Source organism: Ambystoma mexicanum, chromosome 8 (genome assembly GCF_040938575.1).
Source record: "Ambystoma mexicanum isolate Mex_15411 chromosome 8, UKY_AmexF1_1, whole genome shotgun sequence".
NCBI lineage: Eukaryota > Metazoa > Chordata > Amphibia > Caudata > Ambystomatidae > Ambystoma > Ambystoma mexicanum.
Window position 1 is genome coordinate 389,098,337 of NC_090929.1, and position 27,985 is coordinate 389,126,321.

The 27,985-nt window shown below is 50.7% G+C and overlaps 1 protein-coding gene across 6 annotated transcripts in view; it reads right to left on the bottom strand.

Moving 5' to 3' along the window:
* The window catches only part of ZNF618 (zinc finger protein 618), a 2,057,359-nt gene that overhangs the window by 1,730,078 nt on the left and 299,296 nt on the right, over window positions 1-27,985 (bottom strand). For all 6 annotated transcript variants that reach the window (XM_069609870.1, XM_069609868.1, XM_069609871.1 and 3 more), the window contains one exon: window positions 21,801-21,908. In XM_069609870.1, the coding sequence (XP_069465971.1) occupies window positions 21,801-21,908 (108 nt within the window). The remainder of the gene's footprint in view (window positions 1-21,800; window positions 21,909-27,985) is intronic.

Below are 27,985 nucleotides of genomic sequence, written 5' to 3' on the forward strand. Positions count from 1 at the left end.
CAAATAAGTATGGCAAGTATCCACCTGAACCCCAGAACCACCCAGGTGTCCGAGGACAGGTGACATGATCCAGACCTTTGTCACAAGCGCAATGGCAGGACCTGGTCCATTTCCTCTTATACGGTTCCGAGTAGAAGACCTCCCAGCCTGTTGAATGATGTCCCAGGTGTCATCCGAAAACTGCTGTAGCCTCAGCTGATCAGGAAGCCCCTAATTTGGGGGTCGGAAGGTGGACGGGCCCCTGGGAGCTCAACTGTAGCAGATCTGAAAACCAGGCTCCTGAAGCCCAGTGTGGGGTAATCACGATGAGGCTACAGCCCACCGAAGCCCAGAACTTGCAAAGGGTCTGATGGAATGGGGTGAGAATGCATAGCACCTGAGACCCCTGACCCCGTGCTGCCCATAAAGCAAACTGGGGGAAGTTGGAATCCAGAGGATATGCAAACAATTCAATGGTCCGCAAAACCCCATAATGAGTTAGCGTGCAACTCTCACTTGTAGGTGTTGAACCTCAAGCAGCTCAGCTGGTACGCTTCTGCATTGCTGTCCACCAGAGGGTGGCCTGCTGAAATCCAAATCCCCTCCGTCAGGGCCCATTCCCAGATCGATACCCACCTCCATGCAGAAGAGGGGAGAACGGGTGCCACCCTGCTTGTTCAGGTAAAACATTGTAGTAGAATTGATGGTCCTAACCAGAACAGACCTGTCCCTGATAAGGGGCTGAAATCCCTTGATGGCCAAGCCCACTGCCCTGAGCTCGAGCAGACTGATATACAGAAGGGCTTCCGCTCTGGACTCATCCCGAACGAGAAGTCCATAGTCACCATCAGGGTAGGGTCTGGTCAGGTGAAGGGGGCATCCACTGCAACATTGCTGTTCATCAACCACCAGCAAAGATCGAGCCGGAGGAACCGGGGGTATAGGGATCCTGTCCAACTGAGACCATGTCTCCTGATCCCAATTGACCACCAAGTGGAGCTGTAGACACCTCATCTTGAGGTGGGCGTGCAGCACAGTGAGAACGCAGGAGACAATCCGGGAAGGTGCTTGAACCACCATGCTGAGGTGGAAGAGTTGGCGAGAAAGTGCCCTATGGCCTTGCGAAGGGAGAGGAGACTCTCGAGCGTGTACCCTAGGAAAATCACATCCCGGGAGGGGCACAACTGTGACTTACTCTGGTTGAGGGAGAACCCCAGCTGATAGAGAATATTTGCAAATCTCTGGCAGGAGTTTAACACCCAATCAGGCGAGCCCACCTTCACCAGTCAGACGTCTAGCTAAGGGTATAGGTGATGGCCCTCCAAGCAGAGGAGATCCGCCACTGTTTTTATCAACTTGAAGATATGAAGGGTCAAGTTCAGGCTGAAAGCAGCACCTTGTACTGAAAGTGGTACGACAATCGTTAACCGCAGAAACTTCTAATACGGCTGGTAGATGGGGACATGTAGGTACGCATCCTTGAGGTCTAGGGAACCCATCCAGTCCCCTGCACACAGAGACTCTGCTATATGAGGGGGAGCAATCATCTAGCGTTAAAGACAGATTGAGAAAGGACAGGTCCAGGACAACCCTCAGGCCAGCCTGGTTGTTCTTGGGTACCGCAAAAATCCTGGAGTAGAAACGGGAGCCCCCATCTCATTGAGGAACCGGTTCTACCGCCTGCACCTTCAAGAGCGAAAGGACCTCCCATAAAGGAGTTGGGGACCCGATCTGATGGAGGAGGGGCGGATGGTAGAGGAAGTCTGAAGCCTGTGGAGACTATGGATAGGATCCAAGGGTTCTTGAAAAGACGCTTCCAGCTGTCCTGGAAAAGAGCCAGTAGGCCCCCCACTGGAGAGCTGTCTTCCCCGACCTTGACGTCACTGTTTCCTGTCGTCAGAGGTAGAAGAGGGGGAGGGGAAAAGCTGGCACAAATTCCTCTGCTGCTTCCTCCTGTTGTCGCTGGGAGACCTATCAGGCCGTTGGCATACTGCGGTCCCGGAACCCCTTGAGGCCAGTGAAAGTGCTGGGTTTCAATTTGGTTCTGCCCTGAGACTGAGGGAAGGACTTCAGCCCTGGCTTTGTCAGGATGGCCAAGGACTTGGAGGTTTGAGTGGAGGTTTTCTTATTTGTCAACTCGTCATCGGTTGACGAATGAAAGAGGTCCACGCCCTCAAAGGGCAGATCTCGGATCCACTATTGCACGTAAGATGAAAACTTTGTGGCATGCATCCACACCGTCCTTCTCATCTCGACAACCAGGGAAAGCCCTCTGCTTACTGTGTCAATGCGGGAGACCGAAAACTCCATGAGGTCCTGCTCAACAACCCGGGCATCTGCCAGATTGGCCTTAAAGGAGGCTTGTCTCTCCAAAGGCAGGTCAGGCAGAACTCCCTGAGCTCATGCCAAAGCTTCTGGTTAGCCACAGCTAAGAGCTTTGGCTTGCCGCAGATGCAGTCCTGAAATGGCACAACAGCGGTTTCCCAAAGACACGAGGACCTTCCTTAGAAAGACAACTGGAGGTGGCTCCCATGGAGGAAGACAACGAAGACGATAGTTTATAATATAGTGAGGCCGCAGCCACCACTGAAGAATTTGATTGCGGGTGTGACGCTAGGACGATTGGCACCCCGTCTGTCAGCCTGTACCCGCTGTCTAACTTCTTGTTCATCTGAACGTTGGCCCTGGGCTTCTCCCAGACCTTCCTCGCTACCTGCAGGCCATCCTTCTGGAGAGGGATGCCAGACCGGGTTGTGGTGCGCTTGCCCAAAACCTCTGCTAGCACTCCTGACTCTTGGGGGGCTTCCTCAGGCAGAGGGGCCCCCAAGAACTCCGCCAGGCCCTGAAGGTGGTCATGAAAGGCCTTAACGGATGCCGAGTGTTCATTGTCCTGGGCTTCATTGTCATCATCGCCCCCCCTAGTCCAGGGCCTGGGACACAAGTGCCGACGGGGTCGCCCCTAGGTCTGTGCCAAAAACAGGTCCAACAGCTGTTGAGAGGGATGCGTTGGTAGTACAGGGGGAGGCAGAGGGGTCTAAACAACCGGTATGACCTGGACTGGTGGAGGAACCAGCACTGACACCAGTAGGGCTGGACGAACAGGTGGAGGACCCAGAGGAGGAGGCTGGGGAAACATCACCTGTGGGATCACCTCCTTCACTATTTTCTTCAGGAGCCCCGTCATCTGAGGAGAATGCATTAGGAGGAAGCACTTGAAGAAGCGGTCCTGGCTAGTCGCCGGATCCCTAGGGGCCCAGCACCTCGAGGTGCTGGGTCTCCGCTCCTAGTCAAAGTGCTGAGGCGCATGAGGTGTGTGGCCGTAAGGCTTTGATGGGAGTATGTACCCTTGAGGAGACCAGATGCCTGTACCATAAAGTCTGCTGCTGGACCTTCTTGCAAGGCCCATTCAATGGGCGAAAGCACGCACAGCCCCTGAGTCGAATCCAAGATGGCCGCCGGCCTAGCAAGCTCTGCCACATACCATTTTGGAACCTTGTACCATGCCCGGGGCCTGAGAATGCTTCAAGCCGCACACGCTTACAAGTGGTGGTCGGGCCCCAGGTACTCAGGACAGACTGCATGAGGGTCAGAGGCCGGGAACGAGCAGTCTAACAAAGCGCATCTTGTGAATCCTCCAGCAGGCACCCAACAGAGGTTAAATAAGATTGAATAACTAATAAGGGGAGCAAGTGGCGCGTACTGCCAGGTCCGACACTGTCCGTGCGGAAAAAGGGAGTGAGGCGAGGCACCATAAGGCAGGGTCTCGGCGGGGCGTTCCCAGCGCCCCAGCCTACTGTACTAAATTTAAAAGGGAAGTTACATTTTTCACTGCTGACTGTTCCGGTACCATCCCCATGTTGGGGGACGCCCACACGGATGGAGGAAAGGGGACGGGACTTATGAGAACAAAGAAGCAATGCAGAGCAATGAAGCTCCCAAACGAGCAGAGCGCCCCAGTGGTTGGTTGGGACCTAAAGACGACAGGACATTTAAAATCCTGGCACTGCAAGGAAGTGAGAGACAGCTTGCTCCTAGGCGAGGGTGGGAGTAAAGTGAACGTTGAGGGCACTGCGGTGTCGCTGGCGAGAGCAGGAGCTGGAGAGAAGTCGGTGTGCAAACTGGTGATGGGTCCCCAAGAGTTCTGAGGCCGTGGCGGAAAGCAGACCGGCGAAGGGTGACAGAACAGACAGTGGAAGCCGGCGTGGGGAGCCGAAGAGGAAAGCAGACACTGAGGCGCTGCTGGAACACACTGCTGGTATAAAGCCAAGCCGCAAAAGCTGGTGAATCACCCGCGGAAGAGCAGGAAAGGCAGAGCAGAAGTCACATAACCGGTGAGCCCATAGAACAAAGGTTCGGATGCTGAGGGAGTGACTGGAAAGCTAAAAGGGAACCGGGGAAGCAAGAGATCCCTTTGCCCTGCTGCACGCTTCATTAATCCCACCGATGGGTAAAATGAGAAACAAAGCATGAACATTGATGTGAAAGCATAAGGGAAGAACCATAACCCTTTTGGAGCAGTTACATGAGAAAGTCCTGGCAGCAGGGTATAACAGGCAGTGTGACTGCTAGTCGGAGACCCGTCCCCAAATATAAAGTGCATTGTGTGAAAGTCCTGGCAGGAGAGTATACAAGGCAGTGTGACTGTGAGCCTGAGACACGCACCTAATTGAAAATAAGTTGCAAAAAATTTAAGAGGAACCCCTGAGTGTGAGAAATATAGGGGAAGGGAGCCATACACCCTGAATTGAGGTGTGAAACAGAAGTATAATAGTGAATGGTGCAGAACCTAAGAAACTCAGGGGAAGGCAAACACCCCTACTGAGGACTTTGGAACTTTGATTGCTCATTTATTTTTGCACCTTTTGGAACTTTATGTTGGATCATTGGAGAATGCTACAAATGACCAATTGAAAGACTATACCCCTTTTGCACTTTCTTTTGAGTTTAGCTTTTAAGGGTCAGTATAGGATTTTGGACACAGGACAGACAACTATTTAATTTTTGGACATTCGGACACTGGCATCATTTAGTTTTGTTGAGGCTGGGAAACCCCTGATAGAGATAGGGTGAGATAATCACCCTTCTTTTTCTTTAATAAATCGCTAATCATTACAATGCCCTTGTGTCAGAGTCTTACTCCCGATTCATTACATAACCCTGTGTCTATTCATCTAAAGTTGCTTAACATTTGAAAGATCAATCCGATTTATAAAGTCTTTAATATTAAAAGGTTTTATTTAAATGTGTTTGATCAACTGTTGTGACCCTTTCCATTGGTTGTTATGGCTGGGCAAGAGGAGCTTGAGGATTCAGAAATATGTGTTGCCTGCATTTGGTGAGGCAAGGTAAAATTTAGGGTTTGGTTGTAATAGGTCTGGGAGTATGGCTCCTATGTTCATTCAGAAGTAGTCGGGCAAAAACTCTATGAGAAAATCCAGTGCGTCAGAAGGGTGGCTGGAGGGCATACTGTTCTGTGGCTAGGTCAGCTTGGCAGCCTGGCGCTTCAGGGACACCCTACTGATGCTTGGTTGCAGGTTCAGAGTATCTGATTTCAGTATGCATTCCTGATGGTAGGGTCTGCTTGGTGCATTCCTTACGTTTTGGGTCACTACTGCTTACAATGGTGGCTTAGATGTGCTTCATGATATTGCAGGAAAGATTTTCGTTCCAAAATGTCAACCACTGTTCAAGTGTTTTACTTGGCTGCACTGAAACGTCTGAAGATTCTAAAGCCGTTGTTACTTTTATGAACTTCTTTTCTGTCAGATGGCTTTCTGCGCGTGCTTAAGGAAATGGTGTGGCAACTCCGATCATTACCCCAAGTCAATGGTGGTTATGCTATGGCTTCTTCTTGGAAATCTGATCTGTGATCAAAGGACCAAAATAGAAAAGCACTTTAAAAAAAAAAAAAATGATTGTTTATTTTTATTTGGTTAAACATTTAACCTTTAACAAAGACACAATAACATATATACAAATCTACATCAATCTCAATATCAAATATCCACATTTATAAATCATATAAAAATGCAATCTTCTTAAAAATAAAAGGAAGAGGGGGCGTGGCCAGGCAGGGCACCATGAAGATGTGCCTGCTGTAAGCTCCGGGACGGGCCCTGATGTTATAGCTTTTTAACTCCCTTTAATCCCCTAAATTTTGACACAGAAGTTGCGGAGAGTACCTAGTGTTGCGGCGACGACGGGATGTGTTGCTTGCAGTCGCTGGCGAGCTGTTTATCCTGAGTTTGAAGCCGAGCGGAGAGAGGCGGATGGCGTGCTAGATGGCGGGCGCGCGGGAATCGTAGTAACTGAGTTCGGCCGTGGAGAAGTAAGCAGCGCCTGAAGACTGCGCGAGGCAGAGGAGAGGGGCGCAGCCGTGAGCTGAGGGGTGCCGATGTGGAGGACTGATGGTTGCAGCCCGAGGCGAGAGGTGTGATTAGCGGCGGGAGGTGTGGGGAAGCCGCGGCGCCCTGCGACATCCTGTGAGCCCAGCATAAGTGAGCTGGAACGAGGAAGCGGATCCCCGGTAAAACGGGCTGGACTATTGGAGGAGCTTGCGGCTGGAGGAGTGAAGGATGGGGGAGCGAAACGGCGGGTCCCGCGGGCTGGCCTTTTAGAGAGTGAGAGACCTGGAGAGAGACGGGACACCGTAGCGAGTGGTCCGGGGAACTTCAGCGGTGGAGTGCTGAGGAGCGGATCAAGCCGGGGTGCGCCTCCCCCTGCCTGCGAATTGTCGGCTTAGGCTCTGGGGGAGGTAGCTGCGGGCGGCTCGCGCTGGGCTGCCTGGGGCCGCCGACTCCATGAGGCTGGAGTGTGCCTGCGCCTAGGGCTGAGGAGCGGCGTGGCGGTGCTTACAAATACAACTGCAACAGCTTGAAGTTAACCTAGGAGCTGACAAACCGGTCTGGCTGCTATGGAAAATGAGACCCTGATGTAAGGAACAAGTTACTTACCTGTAACTGTTGTTCTCCAGCATGGGTCTGGCATGGATTCACATGCTCATGAATATTCCCCGTCGTCAGGCTGGGAATCCTCGGTAAAGAAAAAACCAGTATCAGTTTCGTTTCTGATCTGTCTTTCGTAGTAATAACCAATCACTGGTCTCTGCGTCATACTGACCACAGCCAATGACTGCCCTCTACCTAAGCACCGCCTCTGGCAGCCATCTTCAGATTTGGAAGCACGTGAAGTGGCAGTATGACCAAGTGAAGAGCCGCAGAGGGGTAGGCGGGAGGGTTCGCATGTGAATCCATGCCAGACCCATGCTGGAGAACAACAGTTACAGGTAAGTAACTTGTTCCTTCTCCAGCATGGGGTCTGGCATGGATTCACATGCTCATGAATAAAGAATACATAGCAGTACACACATGCACAACCACGGGAGGTGGCAAAGGCTCAACATTAAGCATCACATCAACTCAACATTAAGCATCTTACCTCCTCACCAGGCTCACCTCAGGCGAACAGGTTGCGCAGCACTGCTTGGCCGACCCTGGACTCCTCCCTGGAATCCCGGTCGACGCAGTAGAATTTCGTGAAGGTGTGCGTCGACCTCCACGTAGCAGCCCTGCATATGTCCAGCAGGGGCACACCAGATAGGAACGCCGTGGTAGCTGCGATCGCTCTGGTGGAATGGGCTCTCGGACGGCCAGGCAGCGGTCGGTTTGCCAACCGGTGACAGTACATGATACAGCCGGATAGCCATCTGGAGATGGAAGCCTTCGAGAGAGCCTTCCCCTGATTGACAGGTCCAAAGTTCACAAAGAGTTATGACGTCTTCCGAAAACCTTTCGTGCGGTCCACGTAGAACTTCAGCGCTCTAGCTACATCCAGCGAGTGCAAAGTCCTCTCAGCCGGCGACGAAGGCGACGGGAAGAACACAGGTAACACCAAGGGTTCGTTGAGATGAAAGTCCGACGGTACCTTGGGCATGAAGGAGGGGTGCGTCCTGAGCACTACCCTCGTGTCGTGGAAAGTCAAGTACGGGGCCTTGCAGGAAAGGGCCTGGATCTCTCCCACTCGTCGTGCGGAGGTGATGGCCACGAGAAAAGCTGTTTTCCACGATAGAAACTTCAACGGGGCCGAGTGCAGAGGCTCGAACGGAGGTCCCATGAGTTTGGTCAGCACCACGTTGAGCTCCCACGCCGGGGCCGGAGCCTTCACCGGCGGGAACGATCTGAACAGTCCCTTCATGAACTCTTTCACCAGACGATGAGACCACAAGGACGTCCGGCCCGTGGTTCTGGTGTATCGGGAGATCGCAGCAAGATGAATCTTGATGGACGCGTGTGCCAGACCAGCTTTGGCCAGCGTCAGCAGGTACGGCAGCACTTGGGGAGCCGTAATCCGTAGAGGGTTAATCTTCTGTGCGTGGCACCAGACAGAGAACCTCTTCCATTTGTGTCCGTAGCATTTAAGAGTCGAGGACGCCCTGGCCTTTGCAAGAACCTCTCTGCAATCGGCCGGTATGTCGTATCCTCCAAACTCTAGCGCTGCAGGAGCCAGGCCTGCAAGTTCAGCGACTTCGGGTCGTGGTGGAGGATGGCGCCTCCTTCCCTGGAGAGTAGATCCGCGTCCGCCGGCAGCTTGATTGGCGGGGACGCCGACAAGTCCAGAAGGTCCGGGAACCATATCTGCCTCGGCCACGCAGGTGCGACGAGGATCATCCTGCACCGTGACCTCTTGAGCTGGTTGACGAGCCGGATTAGCAGAGGCAAGGGAGGGAACGCGTAGAGGAACAGGCCCTCCCAGGGGAACGAGAAAGCATCGCCCATGCTCCTCGTCTGGGGAAACCTGCTGGCGAACCTCCGGCACTTGGTGTTCATCGCCGTCGCGAACAGGTCGATCTGGGGTGTGCCCCACCGTCGGAAGAGGCGATCCACCAGATCCTGCCGTAGTTCCCACTCGTGGCACGAGCGCAGCTCCCTGCTGAGTGAGTCGGCGATGGTGTTTTTTATCCCTGCCAGATGAAACGGCACCAGAAGAATCCCTTGGGCGACGGCCCAATGCCACAGGTCCTGCGCCTCCTTGGACAGCGCTGGGGACCTGGTTCCGCCCTGTTTCCTGATGTAAAACATGGTGGTGGTGTTGTCGGTGAAGATCCTCACCACCTTGCCCTTGAGGGACGGAAGGAAGGACCTGAGGGCCCAAAACACTGCACGGAGCTCCAGGACGTTGATATGCAGGGACTTCTCCGTCGGGAGCCAGAGTCCCCTTGCGTGCAGATTTTCGGTGTGCGCTCCCCACCCTTCTAGGGAGGCATCCGTGGTCACAGTCACCTGGTGGGCTGGGGTCTGGAAGTCCATGCCCGCCGTCAGATGCGCGCGGGTGCCCCACCACCGTATCGCTCGTCGGAAACTCTCGTCGAGCTTGATCCTTTCCTCGAAGCTGCCCGTCGTCTGGATCCAGCGCGCATCCAGGAACTCTTGCAACGGGCGCATCCGGAGCCTGCACATGGGAATGAGGTAGATGCAGGAAGACATCATCCCGAGGAGGGACTTGATGGACCTCACCTTGGCCGCGTCGGCCACCAACATCCGTTGCACCTTGCCCAAGATGGTCCTGGTCCTCTCCTCCGACGGGGAGGCCAGAAGGGACACTGTGTCGAGCCTCGCTCCCAGAAACAGTGCGACTTGCGCGGGCACCAGGTGGGATTTGGCGTAGTTCACGGAGAATCCCAGGTCCGTGAGGAGTTGGACGGTCCTTGCCGTGTGGACCACGGCGAGCTCCCTCGTCTTGGCGCGGATGAGCCAGTCGTCCAGGTAGGGGTAGACGTGAATCCCCTCGCGGCGCAGCTGCGCCGCCACCGGTGCGAGGCACTTGGTGAAAACCCTGGGTGCCGACCGCAGTCCGAAGGGAAGGGCTTTGAACTGGTAATGACGCCCTTGGACCACGAATCTGAGGAATTTTCGGTGCCCCTTTAGGATGGGAATGTGGAAGTAGGCATCCTCCAAATCCAACGACGATAGGAAGTCTCCTTCCTCCAGCTGACCCAGGACGTGCTGGAGGGTGACCATCCGGAACTTCTGCGCCTTGATGAACTTGTTCAGGCGTCGCAGGTCCAGGATGGGGCGCCATCCTCCCGTCTTCTTCTTCACGAGGAAGTAACGCGAGTAGACTCCGGAGCCCCGAAGCCTCCTTGGGACGAGTTCGATGGCGCCCTTTCTGAGCATCGCCTTTACCTCCAGGAGAAGTTGAGGGACGTGAAGTTCTTTCCTGGCCACGGGGGGGACGCGCGGGCACCTTCTTTGAAACTCGAGCGCGTGGCCCCGGGCCAGGGCGTCCAGCACCCAACGGTCGGTGGAGATGGACTCCCACACGCTGACGAAGCCCGCCAGCCGGCCTCCCACCGGGGTGCTTCGGTGGGGGCCCGACCCCACGGCCGGTTCAATCCTGCTGGGACGCGGCCTTGCCGCCTTGGCCTCCTTGGCGACGACGGCGGGGTCCGCCAGACTTGCCTCGTCCTCTGTAGGCCTCTTGCGACGACGAGCGGGCCGCTTGACGGTAGGAAGCGAAACCGCCGCCGGAACCTTTGGAGGCGCCCTTGCCTCCGCCGCTCCGAAAGGGCGTCCGCCGTTGCTGCAGTACTCCAAGGGCCCGGGCCGTCTCAGTATCCGCCTTGATGGCCTGAAGGGAATCGTCCACTGTCTTCCCAAACAGGTTGTTCCCGTCGAAGGGCATGTCCAGGACCCTGGTCTGGACGTCCTGCCGAAAGTCTGTAGCCTTGAGCCATCCGCGACGTCGAAGGCAAACGCCGTTGCCCATCTGGCGGAACCCAGTGTCGGCGATGTCCGTCGCCACGGTGATGGCGTGGTCCGAGGCCACCTCACCTTCCTGCAGGATCTCAAGGGCCTCCGCCCTCTTGTCGTCCGGCAGAAAATCCAGCAGGGGAGCTATCTTGTACCAGAGTTCCCTGTCGTAGCGGGCCACGATAGCCAAGGCGTTGGCCGCTTTAATCGTCGTCGCCGCCGACGAGATGACTCTGCGTCCCATGGCATCCAATTTCTTTCCCTCGCCGTCCGGCGGGGAAGTCGACGTGGAGGCCGCACCCCCCCCCGCTTTCTTCCTGGCTGCCGCGGAGACGACGGAGTCCGGGGTAGGCTGCGCCCGGAGGCATAGGGGGGCCGAGTCCGGGACCCGGTACTTTTTCTCGTACCGGTCTCTTTTCGCTGGCGTCGTGGAAGGGTTCTTGAGGAGGGAAAGGCCCTCATCCCAAATGTCGTCCAACAGAGGCACTGCGAGGACCGTCTTCCTCTTGGTCTCGCGCCGTTGGTAAAGGAAGCCTTCCTTTTTCTTCTCCTCAGGGCAGAGTTGGAAAAGCTCGGATGCCCTGGCGATCATTGAGTGGAACGATCCAATCTCGTCGGGCGGAGAAGCCCTGGTGGGAGGCGACGACGGAAAATCCTCGTCGTATGCCTCGTCGTCCGTACCCGTCGCTGCCGTGTCAGTCCCCGTATCATCCCCTCGGGTGGACGGGGAGGAGGGCTGGACGGGGCGCGACGGTTGAAAAGGAGGCGGTGGATGGATCCTTCTTTTCTTGGTAGGGGGAACACCAGAAGGTCCCGGTTCTGGATCCCCCGACGGGAGAGGTTCCTCCGTCGGTAACGGTAGTCTCGTCCTTATCTCGGAGCATAAGGACTGTATAGCCAACAAAATGGCCGCTGAGTTGTCTTGCGGCGCTGGCAGAGGGGAATCCGACGGGCGAGCAGGGGCCCCGTCGGTATCCTCGACGATGTCGTCGTCGTCACCTGCGTCGGGGCCCATTCCGACGGGCTGGTCTTGTTCCACGCCTAGGCCGTGGCTTAAGACCTCGATCAGTTCCTCTTCTGAGGCTGAGGCCGAATCTACGACGACGCCCTGCCCCCCCTTCTTCCCCACGGAGGGTTTCACGGGGGTCCTATCGATGGGCACGAAAGAAGACTCCCTCCCGGGAGGCAGGGAGATTCTGGGCCCCGAGGCCGCCACCACTGGTGCAGCCTCCACAGGCTGGGCCAGGGCCGCCGCGACCGTTTCGATAGAGGGCTTGGTCGAATGGATCAAGGCCTTCACCACCTTAGGTGCGCTCACCGCCTTATCCTTGAGGGAGGGGGCACTGCCACGCTCCTCCTCTGCCTTAGAGCTCGACCGGGGTCTCTCCAGGAGCTTCGCCGGGTGCTTGGCCTTCCTCTTACCCGACCCAGAGCGTTGGCTCGTGGTTGATGGTGCCGGGGAGGGTGCGCCCTGCCTGGCGCCCGTAGAGCCCGACCGTTCGGCGCTCCCGGTGCCAGCGGACTCGCGGTGCTTGGCCTTATGTTGGGCCCCCGTCGCCGGGGCGCCCTCAAAGGTCTTAGAAGACCGCTCAGATTTCTTCTTCTTCTCGCCAGACGGGCTCTTACCCTCCAGCCAGCTGGCGAGACGTTGATGGCGGTCCTTCATGGTCCGTTCCGACATGTTGCCGCAAAACGCACAGTCCTTCTCCACGTGCGTCTTGTCCCCATGAAGGCAGTAAAGGCAGAAAGAGTGTTCGTCCTCCTTGAAGACGTTCTGCAGCTGGCATCCAGGGCAGGCCCTGAACAGCTTTCCGGGCGTCGAGCTTCCCTTCTCCTGGGCCATCTCCGAGACCGGGCCTGAGAAGCTTCTGGAGTCCTCCGAAGTGTAGCTCGACGAAATCTTCACCCTTGAGGGGCACAGATGAATCCGACACGGGTCCCCGTTGATCGGATGTAGGATCGGTGGAGCTTGAGGCTCTTTTGACCGAAAGAATCGAAGTTTTTGTGAAAAAGCGCGAAAAAATAGCACTAACGCTCGAGAGCAATAGCACGAGGATCCCAACACATGAACGTGCGGTAAAAATCTGAAGATGGCTGCCAGAGGCGGTGCTTAGGTAGAGGGCAGTCATTGGCTGTGGTCAGTATGACGCAGAGACCAGTGATTGGTTATTACTACGAAAGACAGATCAGAAACGAAACTGATACTGGTTTTTTCTTTACCGAGGATTCCCAGCCTGACGACGGGGAATATTCATGAGCATGTGAATCCATGCCAGACCCCATGCTGGAGAAGAAAGCGTTTGGGTGCTGCATGATAAGCTAGGGTGATAGGGGCACACGCCTCTGGACACATTTTTCAAGAGAACCTTGAGGAGCCCTCCATTATATTGCGCATCTCCTCCCTGGCTATGCCCAAAGCAGGAAGCAAGAGCAGAGGGAGTCAAATTACAACTTACCATACCGCAGCAGCGCCTACTCCACAGAAAATGGAAACGGTGGTGGCATGTCTCACAGGGGTCTGACTCAACCCTCGACCCTGCCCTATTCAGACAAGAACTAGAAGGAATGCTGAGAACACTTAAGCAGGATATTACGACGGCACTAACAATGGAGATTCAGTCCTCGAAGGACTCGCTGGCGCGGCCCATTGCGGAACTGAACTCCAACTTGAGTGGTCTCGAGACTAGGGTGGACGAGTTGGAGAATATGGCATGTGAGCACGAGAGGGACAATGAGGAACTCGCCAAAAGGGTGCAGAATGTGGAGAGCAAACTGGAGGAAATGGCGGCAAAGCAAGCGGATTTAGAAAATCGCTTAAGGAGAAATAACATTAGGATCCGAGGGGTGCTGCGACAGGTCCAGGACCAGGAACTTGCTGAATATGTGCGGGATCTCTTTAAGACTTTGCTGCGAATTCCAGATTCTGAAGAGCTGATCCTGGACAGGACCCATCGAGTATATTCTTCTATCCAGCAAAACCGTAATCTCCTCCCTGATGTCCTGACTAGGGTCCACTTCTTTCGTCAAAAAGAGGAGATAATGGTGGCGGCTAGAAAGGCGCAAAAGATGGAATTCCGTGGCTCTGCCAGATCATTGTTTCAGGACCTGTCGCCATACACCTTGGCAAACCGCAGACGCTTGCAGAAAATCACCTCCTGGGTACAAGTGAAAAAGATCTGCTACAGAAGGGGATACCAGTCTAGGCTACCGTTTGAATATCAGAACCGCCCCTGCAGCATCGGCTCTGAGGGAGAGGCTGAGGAGTGGTTGCGAAGTGTTGTGGGTGAGACGGACGGCGCAGGGACTGCTGCGGCGGGAGAGCTGATGGCTAGCTCCACGGTGAAGGATAGGAGGCGAAGACCCAGGGGTTGGACACTGGTTAAGGCACGCAAGATACCGGACGTCATGGAGCAGAGGGGCAGCACTCCCCCTGGAATAGATGGGGAAAGTTAACGTGGCGAGCCCATACGCTTCAACAGGGAGTTTAAAGAGGTGATGGAAACACAGCAAGCTGGGTGAGTGATGACGGCCGGGTGCTCTACTCGGTAGCACGTAACTGCCTATATATATGGAAGATGCCGGTGGGCAGACTGATGGGAAGTGCTGAGACAAGGTCGCGGAGCCTCCCAGGGGGGGATGACCACTTGTATAAACTGGGCTAATGCAGCTATAGATTCGCCGGCTCTGGACATGGCCATTTGGTGTCTGCAGAAATGGGACAGGATGTGGACCCCAAAATGATTGACTACGAAGGCAGCGCAGATACACTGATAAGAGATCTGCCTATCTCAGATCAGAACATATAAAGATGGCACAAGGTTGTAAAGGGATGTATAGATACGCTCATTGGCTGCGGAATTATTACAAATGAGGGGATATATGTGGGAACGATTTTGGGATCTGGAAGTTGGGGCCCGTCACACGGATTATGCCTAACATTGTTACCCTAGAAGGGTCACTGTTCGTATCAGTTATGTTACGAGTTTGGCAAGTATTTGAGAATCTATATTTAGTTATTTTTCTTCCTTTCTGTTTATGTCTTTTGGGGAGCCTGATCATCGAAGGTTGTGTTGAGATTTGCATTGGTTTGCAGTGTTCGAGGTGTTATCGGAGCTCTCGTGAAATGCCTGATTTACAGCAGGGGGCAAACAAATGGTGGAGTGGGCGATAGACAGGAATTTGCTCCTGGTTATGCTGGGATCTTTTTTGAGTAAGAGGAGGTGGGAGAGAGGGGAAGGAGGGGAGAAAGGGCATTTGTAACTAGTAAACTTGATTGGAGAAGGAAAAGGGGTGATTGCTGGAAGGAAATAATGATAAGACTATGACCACCCCAACTTGTTGCTGTCTTTCCCTGAATGTGCAGGGGTTGAATTCCCTGATTAAAAGAAGGGCACTGATGCACCGCGTGGCCACCTTAGACTCCTCGATCCTGTTTCTTCAGGAGACTCATCTGCTCTCGTCGGATGAATTCCGGCTTAATAGCAAATTATACCCCATAAAATTTTGCGCCTCTTCAGGGAGTAAGAGAGTTGGAGTGGCCATCCTAGTTCGCAGAGGAATCTCCCTAGGGGTCAGTAAGACGCTGAAGGATGTGGGAGGCAGATAGGTCTTACTAGTAGCAGATCTACAGGGACAGAGGGCGACGCTGGTCTCTCTATATGCGCCTAATGCGCAGCAGTATATGTTTTTGGAATCTGTCTCGAAGCTGCTGTTTGAACATGCGGAGGGTGAAATAATAATTGGGGGGGATTTCAATGCTGTAATTGACCCTCTGATGGATAAGACTCTCCCCCCGACTAGCGCTGATAAAAATAATTTTCTGGCACTCACTACGCTTCTGCGGGAACATTCCCTTATAGAGGTATGGAGATTCCATCATCCAGGAGAGCGAGAATACACATATTATTCTGCGGTGCACAGGGGATTCTCCAGGTTGGACATGTTCTTGGTGTCCGATAAGTTAATAGCCCAAACAATTGACGTTGATATATTGCCCAAGGCATTGTCAGATCACGCCCCGGTCCTGCTCACGTTGGCTTCTCACGAGAGGTGAGAATAGCCCAGAGAGCCCTTGAGACCCATCTTATGAGCCGTGCAGCGTATGCTATGATGACAGTTAAGCAATATTATTATTCTAAGGGTAACAAGGCCAAACGGCTATTAGCAGGCAAGTTGAAACAACGGGCGAGCCGCAATAGGATTGAGGCACTTGTGGATGGGGAAGGAAAGAGGGTCACATCTGAGAGGGAGAAACTTCGAGTAGTGGAGGAGTATTTTAGGGCTCACTCGGCCCCCCCACCAGACAGATGTATGTATGACGGAGGGGTTCATACGAGAAGCGCATTTGCCACAGCTGCTCAGGTAACCCGTGAGCTCCTAGAGGAGCCAATTACAAGGGAGGAGATAGAAAACGTGATTCGCTCCCTTCCTCTGGGTAAGGCCCCAGGACCTGATGGGTTCTCAAATGAATTCTATAAGATTTTCAGGGCTGAGCTTTCCCCTTATTTGGCAAAACTGTTTAATAATATCTGGGCAACGGGGCTGATCTCGGAGTCTATGGCAGATCCCACTATGACATTAGTTTTGAAACCCGGGAGAAATCTGATTGAATGCGCGTCTTACCGCCCAATTACCTTGCTAAATACGGATGCGAAACTACTAAATAGGGTGATCGCAGGGCGCCTTGGGGAGGTTCTCCCGACGCTTGTAGAGAAAGATCAAACAAGGTTTATACAGAATCGTTCGACACAAGATAATTATACGTCGGACGATAGATTTGATAGCTCTAGCCCCTAGACTGCCAGGTAAATTGTCGCTGTTCTCATTAGATGCCCACCGGGCTTTTGATAGTATGTCTTGGGGTTACTTACAGTTGGTGATAGAGGGATTCGAGTATGGCCCTAGATTCTCGAGGTTAATCCTTTCCAATTATCAGTTTCCCTGCACTAAAGTCAGAGTGAACGCGAACATGACCTCAGCGATCCGTATATACAGGGGCACTAAGCAGGGGTGTCCCCTTTGGTTTTTGCATTAGCTTTAGAGCCCTTAGCACAACATATCTGTTTTAGTATGGAGATCATGGGCTTTGTGTTAGGCAGAAACCTGTGCAGTTCCCTTAGGGAACACTGCAAAAGATTTAGGACTACAGGTGTTAGCAGTAAACCCACTTGGTAGCAGTCTGTTCCACCCAGATTTACCTGGTAGCTGTGGCTGAGCAGTCAGACTTCCCTCAAGAAGAGTTAGGCAGTATGCAAAGTATACACAATAGGCACTCAGACACAATAATACAAGCAAACACTGACCAGAGCTTTGGTATCAAAGTATATAATTATTTATTTAAAAACACACTGTTTGAAACACTCCAGCACTCTTATTGTAAAACACTCTAAACACAGTTACTATTATAATATATACACCCCTTATTCCTTATCAGATGAGTCTTAGTAAAACACCACTTATTTTCATACAGAGGTGAGCCATTAACCAGATGGCACTCCAATAAGTTTGTGAAAAAGGGAGGGAAAAAGACAGAATATGGAAAGGTACACCACTCTAAGATTTAGGAACACTGTTAGCAAGGCAGAAGAGCAAAGGTCACTGGTGAGCCAAAGTCCAACGGCTGGGCCCACTCTTAGAGAGAGCAGAGCACAAATGCGCCCAAGATCACACAGTTACACTAGGCTTAGAAAGTCTTGCATGGAGTTTAAAAAGAGTTTAGAGAGGCTCTGAAAAGTTTAGCCAGGGTGTCCCAGGCTAACCCAGGTTCGAAAGCCGGGGACTAAATCTACCCCGTACAGTCGGTGGCAAGGGAAGCCAGGCGGGATACGGTACCTTAAGTGGGAAGGATCCTCCAGCGGGGGCAGTTGTTCCTGGCAGTGGGTGCAAGTCGCTCCGTCGTCCAGGGGAAGAGAAGATCTCGACTTAGAGGAAAGATGAAGGTTGTTGCACTGCCAGGGAAGAAATCAGCCGTGGAGTTTTCTGGTAAAAGGTAGTACCCTTTAATTCGCGGTCGTGGTAAAACGTGGTATCCCGGTTGCCGGGGTGCTTGGCACAGTCAAGGCGGCCACGAGATATGTCGGGAAGGCGAAAAGACGGTGAAACTGGTTGTCCCCACCAGTCAAAGGAAGAAGACTCTCCGGCGGGAGATCTCCTCTGTTGTTGGGAAAAGTGGTGAGACGGTCCAGCAGGGCTCCACCGGTGGTGTCATCGTGGCAGGTCGGCTCAGCTTCTCCCTCATCGGATTCTTAGGTCCTTAGGCGACTTCTGAAGTTCCAGTCCCCAAAGCCCTGCTTTTATGCAGAAAACCCCCATTCACCCAGCCTAGCTGTCACTCAAACATGCTAAGTGGTGAGCCGGCCGGCTCACTACTTGGGCCAATCAGGATGGAGTGCGACTTGAGTTGCCTAGGCAACTCAGTCCAGGGTGCCTAAATCCCCCTCCACCCCTCCTAAGTACCCCAGACAGAGTGGCACCACTTTGGAGGGCTTCTGTGGAGAAGCCCGCCAAAAAGTGGAACAAAGGGCTCGACTTGGGTTGGAGTCACAGAAGAGAACACAAACGCCATTTTAGAATCAAGTTTTGGCAAAAAATACCAACCGGAGAATTAATATTAAATAAACCGGCGGTATGTTCGAGGCTACCGTAAATAATTAAATAAAGATAGTAGCCTAAAACAATGGGAAATCCCATAGGAAAATATTCGCGGTTGAATATAAAAAGTAGTATCCACTGCCACCAGCCAAAACTCAATCAGGGGGGACGGAGACGTGCCCCTCGACTAACAGACCCTGGGGCAATTCAATTGCCCCAGCCAGTATGTCCACAATATGATGGTTTGTACTGGTTCTGTTCAGAATTTAAGACTAGTAAAGTCAATGGTGACTTTACATGCCCTGGGAGACAGTAGTCAGTCCCAGGGTATGGAATCTATACTGGGGGGTCATTAGGACACCCCTGTGTTACTGCACTGAGGGTGCTGTGTAACACACATCACAAAAACACATGAAGCCCTATGGGGTAAAAGACCCCATAGCCCATTAAACACATCTAGATTCAAAGAAACACACTCAAATCATGCCCAAGAGTGAGGGTGAAAGAGTCTCACTCTTGGCAGGAGAAAAGAATAAACCCCAAAAATCCAGCAAAGCTTCTGGGGGACTGACTAGGTTAGGAAATTCAGCCTAAACAGAGAATTCTCCCTAACACTTTGAATTCGCAGGACAATGCCATAAGATAGTGCTTCCTAAAGGACGCAACTAAGTCCATCCCACCCCTGATGTGCATATTGTTCAATTTTGAAAAAATGTCAGGGTTTGGAGTGAATGCAAATAAATCTGTGGGTATGGAATTGACTGAGCTCCCGGAGAATCTGGCGGAGATACAGGCGGCATTTCCCATTCCCTGGTCTTCTACAAACATTCCCTACTTAGGGATTAAATTGACCCCGACCTATGCAGGCCTATTTAAAGCGAATATACCAGCACTATTTAGAAAAGCTAAAGAATGGCTTCGTCGATGGGATTCACAGGAAATGTCTTGGTTAGGCAGGGTGAGTGCGGTAAAGATGTTGCTTATCCCAAAGCTCCTATATGCCTTCTACTCGTTGCCGATACGGATTCCCGAGAGGGATCTTATAGATATGCAGATGGAGATAGGGCGCTTTGTGTGGGGAAATAAGAGACCTAGAAAACCCTAAAAACTCTTGACGAGAAAAGCGATACAGGGGGGTATAGGTCTGCCTTCGGTTCAGCGCTACTATAGAGCGCCACAGGTGGCCCCTATGTTGGCCTGGGGAGTCCCGATGAAACTCCTAAATGGCAGGACATAGAGCAGGAAGCCTCTCCATTGCTGTTAGAATATTTCCCTTTCCTGCCCAAACAGTCACAGAACTATCAGGGGGGGACCTCTGCCTACAACGCTTGCTAGCTGGGATAAGGCGAGAGTGCAAAGAGGGATAGCTTTGGGTCTGGGTCCACTGTCCCCTGTGGCACAAAATCCGGCATTTACACCGGGATTGGCTCCCAACTCATTCCAAGGGTGGGAATCAAATGGACCACTGAGGCTTAGGGACTTATACGTAGACCAGGAACCACTCACATTCCAGGAGTGTAAGGAGAAGTTCGGGCTGTCGGAGGGGGAAAGGTTTAGGTACATACAGTTATGCCACTGGCTGACTAACAGGGAAACTCGCCAAGCTGTCAGCAGAGTGCCATTCGGTATAGAACTGAGAATTCTTGAGGGACAGAGTTCTCATAGGCTGGCAGCTTGTTATGGCCTTCTAGAAAATGTCTCAGGGTGAAAAGCTCCCCTACATGTTATCGTGGGAAAGAGAGCTGGGGGTTGAAATTCCAGAGGAAGCGTGGCAGCGCATATGGCATAGGGCCCACAAGAGCTCCAGATGTACATTGGTAAAAGAGAACGCAATTAAGATATGCTTCCGTTGGCACTTCCCGCCGACTAGATTGCATGCCATGAACCCTGAGTATCCCGATACATGTTGGCATGGGTGTGGAGAAAAGGGTGACTTAGGGCATATGTGGTGGCATTGTGCAGTCATCCAGGATTATTGGTTAGAGGTCCGTTCCAAGATCAAGGATATTACGGGCACGCTGCTTCCTATGGACCCGCGTGTACTAATCCTGTGGGATGTGCCGGAGGATGGGTCCTTCCCGATGACGGGGTCCAGAGCAGCCCTAATTGCGCAGTTACTTATTGCGGCACGAATCACCAGGGTGCGATTTTGGAAAGCGGTGGAGGGACAACAGGTGGCATATTGGTGGATGAAGGTGTGGGAATTGATGGGTCTTGAAAAGCTCACAGCCATACTAGAAGGGAAGCTATCGAGGTTCAGACGGATCTGGACCCCTTTCTTGGACTATTTGGAGGATAGGGAGCAGATGTACTTTAGGCCAGATATGATGAGGCACTTTATGAACTCCTGACAGACTTGAAACTGGGTACTTTGCACAGAACGGATACGATTACGAATTGCACAGGCTCCGATTTATGAAAACATTTTTTCTTTTCTTTTCCCCGCTGTTTCTGTTTGTTCATGATTGCACTGTTCTCCAATTGATTGTTGACAAAAGAATTGTTCTTGACTTAGTTAAAGTTGAATTGATGAACTGATAATGCAATGTTATGCATTGCTGAATAGAGATGGACTCGAGGGAAGGCATTCTGGACTGAAAATTTGATGAATTGACATATGTGCTCCTTCCCTTTGCATTATTACTGTTGGATTAATTTGTTTTCTTGAAAATGTATAAATAAATAAAATAAAAAAAGAAATGAAAGGAAGAGAAAATTCCATTCATAAATAAATACAAGGTATAAAAGTAAGGAAATAATTATCTCAGAAAATGCAGGACTGCAAATCTCCACTTATTATTACCACTAGTGCGCATAATATGCTGCCATGCCACCTCATTTGACAAAGTATGAGACTCTTCCATCAAAGAATTAAAATAGAAATTCCTTCGTGTATTTAGAGCATAGCAACCACTCAGTCTATGGTTTAACTTTTCTCACTGACTTTTACAAAACTGACAGATACTCAGCTCCCTTATGGATCTATCCCTAGCACCAATAATTTCCTCAGTAGGATACAAATGTAGACCAATGACAACAGAGGATTCCTTCCTTCAAAGAAGGCACTGCCCCTTCACTTTCCTGTTATTTGTATCTGAGGTAGCACAGTGGGTTCAGGAAAAGATTGTTCATTGCACTGCGCACAGGAAGATAGAGGAGCAACATGGACCCTCAATTTTAACATGAAGGTCATGAACATAAGAATGAGCCCATCCTAGAGCATGCATACTATCACTCTGAGACTGCAGCTTTGTATTTCATCAATTTAAATTCAATCTGGAAGAATAGCACCAAACATATTAACTTATCATTGCACTCTAGGTGTCCTCCGGTCTTACCAGTTGGAAAACAAAAAGAACTTTAGTCAACATACAGCACATGGTGCTTTTAGCTTGTTGAAACATTTAAACTTTATATCTGAAGTGCTCATATTTTTTCGGTATTATAGCTCTTCCATACTTCCCATTTAATTTTCTATCCTACCTGGTGATGAAGTGCTGATCCTCTGGCTGATGCCTCGCTGTCTATTGCTGCCGCTCCATGACGAATCTCTACTTGGCGCTCCTGTTCGTCTCTCTGGTGAATCGCCCCCTAGTGTGGTGCACTTACATAGTTAGGCATGCAAACATTTACATTTTTCAAGCTGGTGCATAGGTCACAGTGCTTTCACATGCATCCAATAAAACTGCAGTGCTCATCAAAACTCATTTAACAATACCAAGAAGGGCATTTATCAGTCCCAATCCATGCCTCTTTGCAATCAACATTGTAGCATTAGTGTTTGTGCAGTGATTAATGCTCTATGGCTTCAAGAATCTGTGGCAAAGTCACATTGAAAGGGCTTGCCTCTGGAGGCCAAGCATGCCACCTGTTTGAGTATGAAACCCTGGAAGATCGCCTACAGTCCGGTCATGGTCCCCAACAGTAGTGCCCATTCATATAGCCATCTGGGAGAAGGTCCCGACCTGTGAATCACCAGTGTATGTATTTTGCGAGTGACAATGTAGGGTTTCCTTCACCATAAAATGAGAGGTGCCAACTCCTCTGCAACACGTGTCCATACATTAACTGCTGAACTAGGGCAGTGGAAACACGTTACATTTAACACAACACGCAAGACACGCTGCAAGACTTGGGGACAAAAAGGAGCTTGACACGTGCTCATACGAGAAATGCGCATGGGAGACCGGTGCACCTACCAGGAACCCCAATTGGGTAAATGAATGGAGGGAGGGCCAGAGTTAGAATTGATTGTTTATTTCTATAGCGCCTATATACAATGTGTTTCAAAGCGCTTCAAGGAGGGAGGGAACATGGGAGAAACAAATTACATTCTTACAAGTCCTTGAAACAATTCAGAATGTGCAAATAACTATCGTACTAGGCCTGGCGACATTTATGATAGTGCAAGTGCTGAAACATTTATGAAGGGGGGGGGGGGAGAACATGAGAACAAACAAGCAGTAACATTAATGCATGATGACAATTGATGTAGTGCAAGGGAAAAACAAGAGGAAGGGGAGGATGGACAGACAGGCTGCTATCAAAGGTCAAGGGACACATGATGGGAGTAAGTGCAAATGGCATGAGGGACAGAAAGAGGGGGGAGAGGGGTGATAGAGAGGGGACACGACATGCAGACATCAAGCATGTCTAAGCAAGGATATGAGGTAGCAGAGTGCAGAGAGGGAGAGAGACCACACCAAAGGAGAAACAGGGGAGAGAGGGCAAGAGGGTCGTAAAGACAAATAACAGGGGAGAGGAATGGGGTATGGAGGGGTAGGAGAAGAAAAGGGAGAGAGGAGGAGAGGGGCAAGGGGACAATTCAGGTGGGGAGGGGGGGATGAGGGGAGCAACACGGAGCATGGAGGGGGTGGGGGAACAGGGGAGCAAAACGGAGCAGGGAGGGGGTAGGGCAGGGGAACATCCAATAAATGTTGACCACTATCCATACTTTCCGGGCAGATCTTGTCCCTAATTCTACTTTCATCAGGATACCTATCGTAGAATTCCACAGCATCTCTGAGGACCCAAAGACTGAATGTCTGCAGGCTACCGGGAACCCTCCTGACAGTCTCCCCACCCCCTCACCGATGGCCAACTGTTGATAGACTGAAAGGCCATCCACCTTGAAACTTGATTTCTGCCATGTTTCTTGAAGAGCAATTAAATCAAACTGGTTAAAAATGTAAACACTCCTTAGTTTGTTTCTAAAAGAACTGGAGCCCCTCGTGTTCCACCCTAGCAAATTAACATTTTGCTTAGCTAGAGAGGTTTCTCTGGCAGTCCCAATTTGTGGTAAAATGTCCGACATGAAGGCCCAAACATTTGCTTTGCCATCGACTGTAATGACTCAGTCCCTTTTGTTTGTTTATCTCTGCACATAGAATCGTTATAGAATCGTTACTTACATAAAACTCTGTGGTTTTCACTTGCATGTTGGTTTTGTTAATAGCTTTGCTGCTATTTTTATAAAGCATCTCAAAAGAAACTTCATAACCTAGATCATCAACTCCTTACTTGCTTCTAAGATGGCACTGACACCCAACCTTGATTTGACACCAATTTCCATGATGTCTGTGCATTGAGCATGTGGAAATTGAATGTATTCTATGTCGACTGTGGATAAATAGTACAGGTCTGGTACACCTTTGAATATGGATAAAATCGTGCTACGATTTAGTGGCTTCCGTCTTCTTCTCGTCTCCTCCAGCCTGTAGGATGTTGGCCAGTCTGATTGACAGAGCATTTGCAGTGGACAGGAACTGGTTTTTATTTTTCCATATAACTTTTTATTGACAATTTCAACATTTTCCAACACAACATTCTCCCCCTCCCTCCCACAGAGAGTCCGAACCACCTTCCCTTTAAATCCCGTCGTTATCCTCTGGTTCATAACATCAATCGTGCCTGTCACCCGGGTATACTCCACCAGGCCCAGCAGCCTCATCCTCCTTGGGCACCAGGCTGCCCTTTCCTCCTTCTGAAGAAATTCCGGTGTCTGGGACCAGTCTTCCAAAAACTTTGGTCCTCTTGCAAGGAGTAGGTAAGCCCATTCTAGTTCTGCAAAGTTCCAAACCCTTCCGCACCCATTCATGCTCTGTTGTAGGGTCCTTAGACTTCCATTTTTGCACCACCCCCAGCGCTCCCGCCATCATTAGAATCACAAAGATTTTGCGCTCCGCTCTGGAAGGCAGATCCTCCAATTGTCCCCCTAACCGCAGGATTGCCAGTCCTCTATTATCCCCTTCCTTCAGACCCATTGCTTCCCATACTACCTTCCAGTATTCCTGAATAGCTGGGCTTTCCAACCAGATATGGTTCCAGGTCCCCATCATTCCACATTGTCTCCAGCATAAATAAGATACTGCCAGATAGAATCAGTGTATTTTAACCAGTGTCAAGTGCCATCGCATCATATATTTTACCCAAATTTCCTGGATCTGTATGGATCTTGCTAACTTAGGTATATTCCCCCAAAGTAGTAACCAAGCTGTTTCCTCATACTCATTGCCTGCTGCCCCATGCCAGAGAGTCATAGCTCCTATCCCCTGGTACCTCTCCTTGTTTGATGATATTGTATAGTGCTCCCACTAGGTGTTCATCTCCCTCTTCCGTCACTAGGTATTTCTCAAAGGGGGTCAGGCTGCAAATCGCTACCTGCCTTGAACAGATTACAGATTAAGAGTGACATTGCTATTAAAACTCAAACTGTCGACATGGCTTCACCTGGAATGCCTACTGTACAATGTTTAGGGGAATCAACTAATCAGCAGGAACAGAGTTTGTTGCCTGCTTTTGACTTCCGTCCAGTATTGGAAAAAAGAAGTACATCACCTATTGGAGGTTCTTAAACTGACTAATGACTCCCTCTGCTCTCTCCCTGCTTATGTAGCAAAGCGTCTATCTTTGGACAGGACTCCCTTTATGACCAGGTTCATTGTTAAATCTTTGACGCAAGGGATAGTCCCTCATATTCTGAAACAATCTATAGTCACCCCTTTACTGAATAAAATCACTCTGGACTCTTCAGAATTACAGACCAATAGCTGGCCTTTCTTGGCCAGCAGAAATTCTCAAAAAGGTGGTTACCGGTCAATTACAGGATTTTGTGGAGCACGAGTCACAGTTGAATAAATTCCAGTCTGGTTTTAGACCAAGACATGGAACAGACTGCCCTCCTATCTGTTCAGAATGAGTTATTGGCATCCGCGGACCGGAAGGCGAGTTCTCCCTTTTGGTGCATGCCATTGACTGGTTTCGAACGTTCTTGCTGGATCGTCATCAACAGGTGAGATTAGGCAAATTCCTCTCAGACTCGATCGGGTTGAATTGTGGTGTACCACAGGGATCATCTCTTCACCCCTATTGCATAATTTATACATGCACTCTCTTTTAGAGATCTTGAGACGCCATGGCATGAGCTTTCATACCTACGCCGACGACACCCAGATCTTCTTCATGTTTGCTAACCTCGAAGAAGCATTTGACAAGTTACGGCAGTGCTTGGATGAGGTGGACCATTGGATGTCCAGCAATCAGCTGCAATTAAATGCAGGTAGACCTGAACGGATTTTATTTGGTCCAAAACATCTGCTCAGTGCAGCAAAGAAACTACACGTTCCAATTCTTTTGGGTACGAACTTAAAGTTTGTCTCTAAAGTTAAGAATCTAGGCTGTGTTCGGCAGGACGACATCACCAGCAACTGCCAGGTTGGTGCTAAGGTCCAGGCAGTACATCATATTCAGAGACTCCTTAGGCAGGTACTCCCCTATATCCCTGAGTAGGTTCATGCCTCAATGGTGGGTGTTCTGATGAATGCCCATCTGGACTACTGCAATAGCCAGTTGATGGGCATCCCAGCCAAGCAAATTCAGAGACTTCAGAGGGCTCAAAATGCAGCTGTTCGGTTGATTTTTAAGCTAGGCAAAACCGCCCATGTGTCTCCCTCTCACCGTGCCTTACACTGGCTGGCGGTGGAGGGTCCCATTAATTTTAAGGTGGCCTGCCTTATTTCTAAATGCTTGAATGGGCTTGCTCAAACCTATCTGAGCGAATTACTTCAACTCTATCAGCCCACAAGAGATCTGCGATCCAGAGGCTGCAATCTTTTGTCAATTCCTCACTCAGTGCATACAACAAGAGGAGACTGGAGCTTTGCTGTGTTTGGACCAAAGTTGTGTACCTCGCTTTCAATTGAGATAAGGACTATGAAGCTATTGTATCAATTTTGTATGGTTCTCCAAAAATGTTTGTTCAGGTAGTCCATCTAAATTCCTGTTGACTCGCTTGTTCTTGAAGCCTGGTTCTATCCCTTATTAATGCGATATATGATCTTCGTCGCTATACGGTTTAGTCCATCTTGTGCGCGATACAAATGCAAAAATCAAATCGAACCCCTTGTACCTGGTTGCATTAGCCAGTGCCTTAATTGAAAACATCTAAACCTCCTTCTCTTCTACTCCAAAACCTGCATTGCATTGGATGAATGATTTAATATCTAAGCCCTCAAACATGTCCTGAATCTTTTGACACCCTTTTGACACCCTTCTTCCCTCCATAGCTGGAAACCTTTGTCTCCACACCCCGGGCGATGTTTGGATTACCTAAAATCGGTGTGAATGGAGAGGGAAATGCGGTAAGGTGGGCACGCATGATCGCTTCATCCCAGGAATCTGCTCCCACCATCAGGATCTCACAGAGGTACATCTTGTTTGGCCTGTCCCCTTTTGGTTTGAAGAGTACCTCCTCTATCTTTTCCCCTATTACTGCCTTGTCCATTGCCCTCCATATCTTCCCCCGATCATCCTTGAGCCAATCCCTCATTACCTCTATTTGTGTAGCCATGAAGTATGCTTTTAGAACTGGTTCCCCCATACCTCCTCTACTTGGACGTCATCATCACCCTTCTGGCTACCCTTGGTCTTCTGTTATTCCAAATAAATCTCCCTGTCCACCTTTGGACTGCACGGAAAAAGGGAGGTGGGAACCTGAATGGGAAGAGTCCTAAAGTAATAAAGCAGCTCTGGGAGAATACTCATCTTTACTACGTTGATTCTGCCCATCCAGGTGATCATTAACGGTCCCCAGTCTATTAGTTTAGATGTTAATGTTTCCAATCAGGGCGTGTAGTTGGCCCTATACAGTCCATCCAAGGATCTAGTTAGTTTTAGTAATGGATTTCTCCACCCATTCGTACGGGAGCATACTTTTTAAGCCCTTCCTCTATCTCCCTTGTGACTGTGAGGTTCAGAATTTCTGTCTTTAGGGGGTTTATTTTCAGACCTGCTACTCTTCCAAACTGTTGAATTTCCCTCTCCAATGCCCCTAGTGAGTTCTCCGGGTGTGTCAAGGTCATCAAAATGTTATCTGCAAATGCCGCTATCTTATGCTCTTTACCGCCAAACGGGATTCAGTGTATCTCCCCACTTGTTCTTATTGTCACTAAGAGTGGTTCCAGGTAGATTACGTAAAGCAGCTGAGAGAGGGGACATACCTGTTTAGTGCCTCTCTGAACCATAATGGGTTCCGATAGCTGGCCATTTATAGCCGATCTCATGGATGGGTTCAGGTAGTTAGTTTTGACCCTCGTTATGAATTTCCCCCTGAAACCATTTGTTTCATTGTTTTAAACAAGAACCCCCACTCCACCCTGTTGAAGGCCATT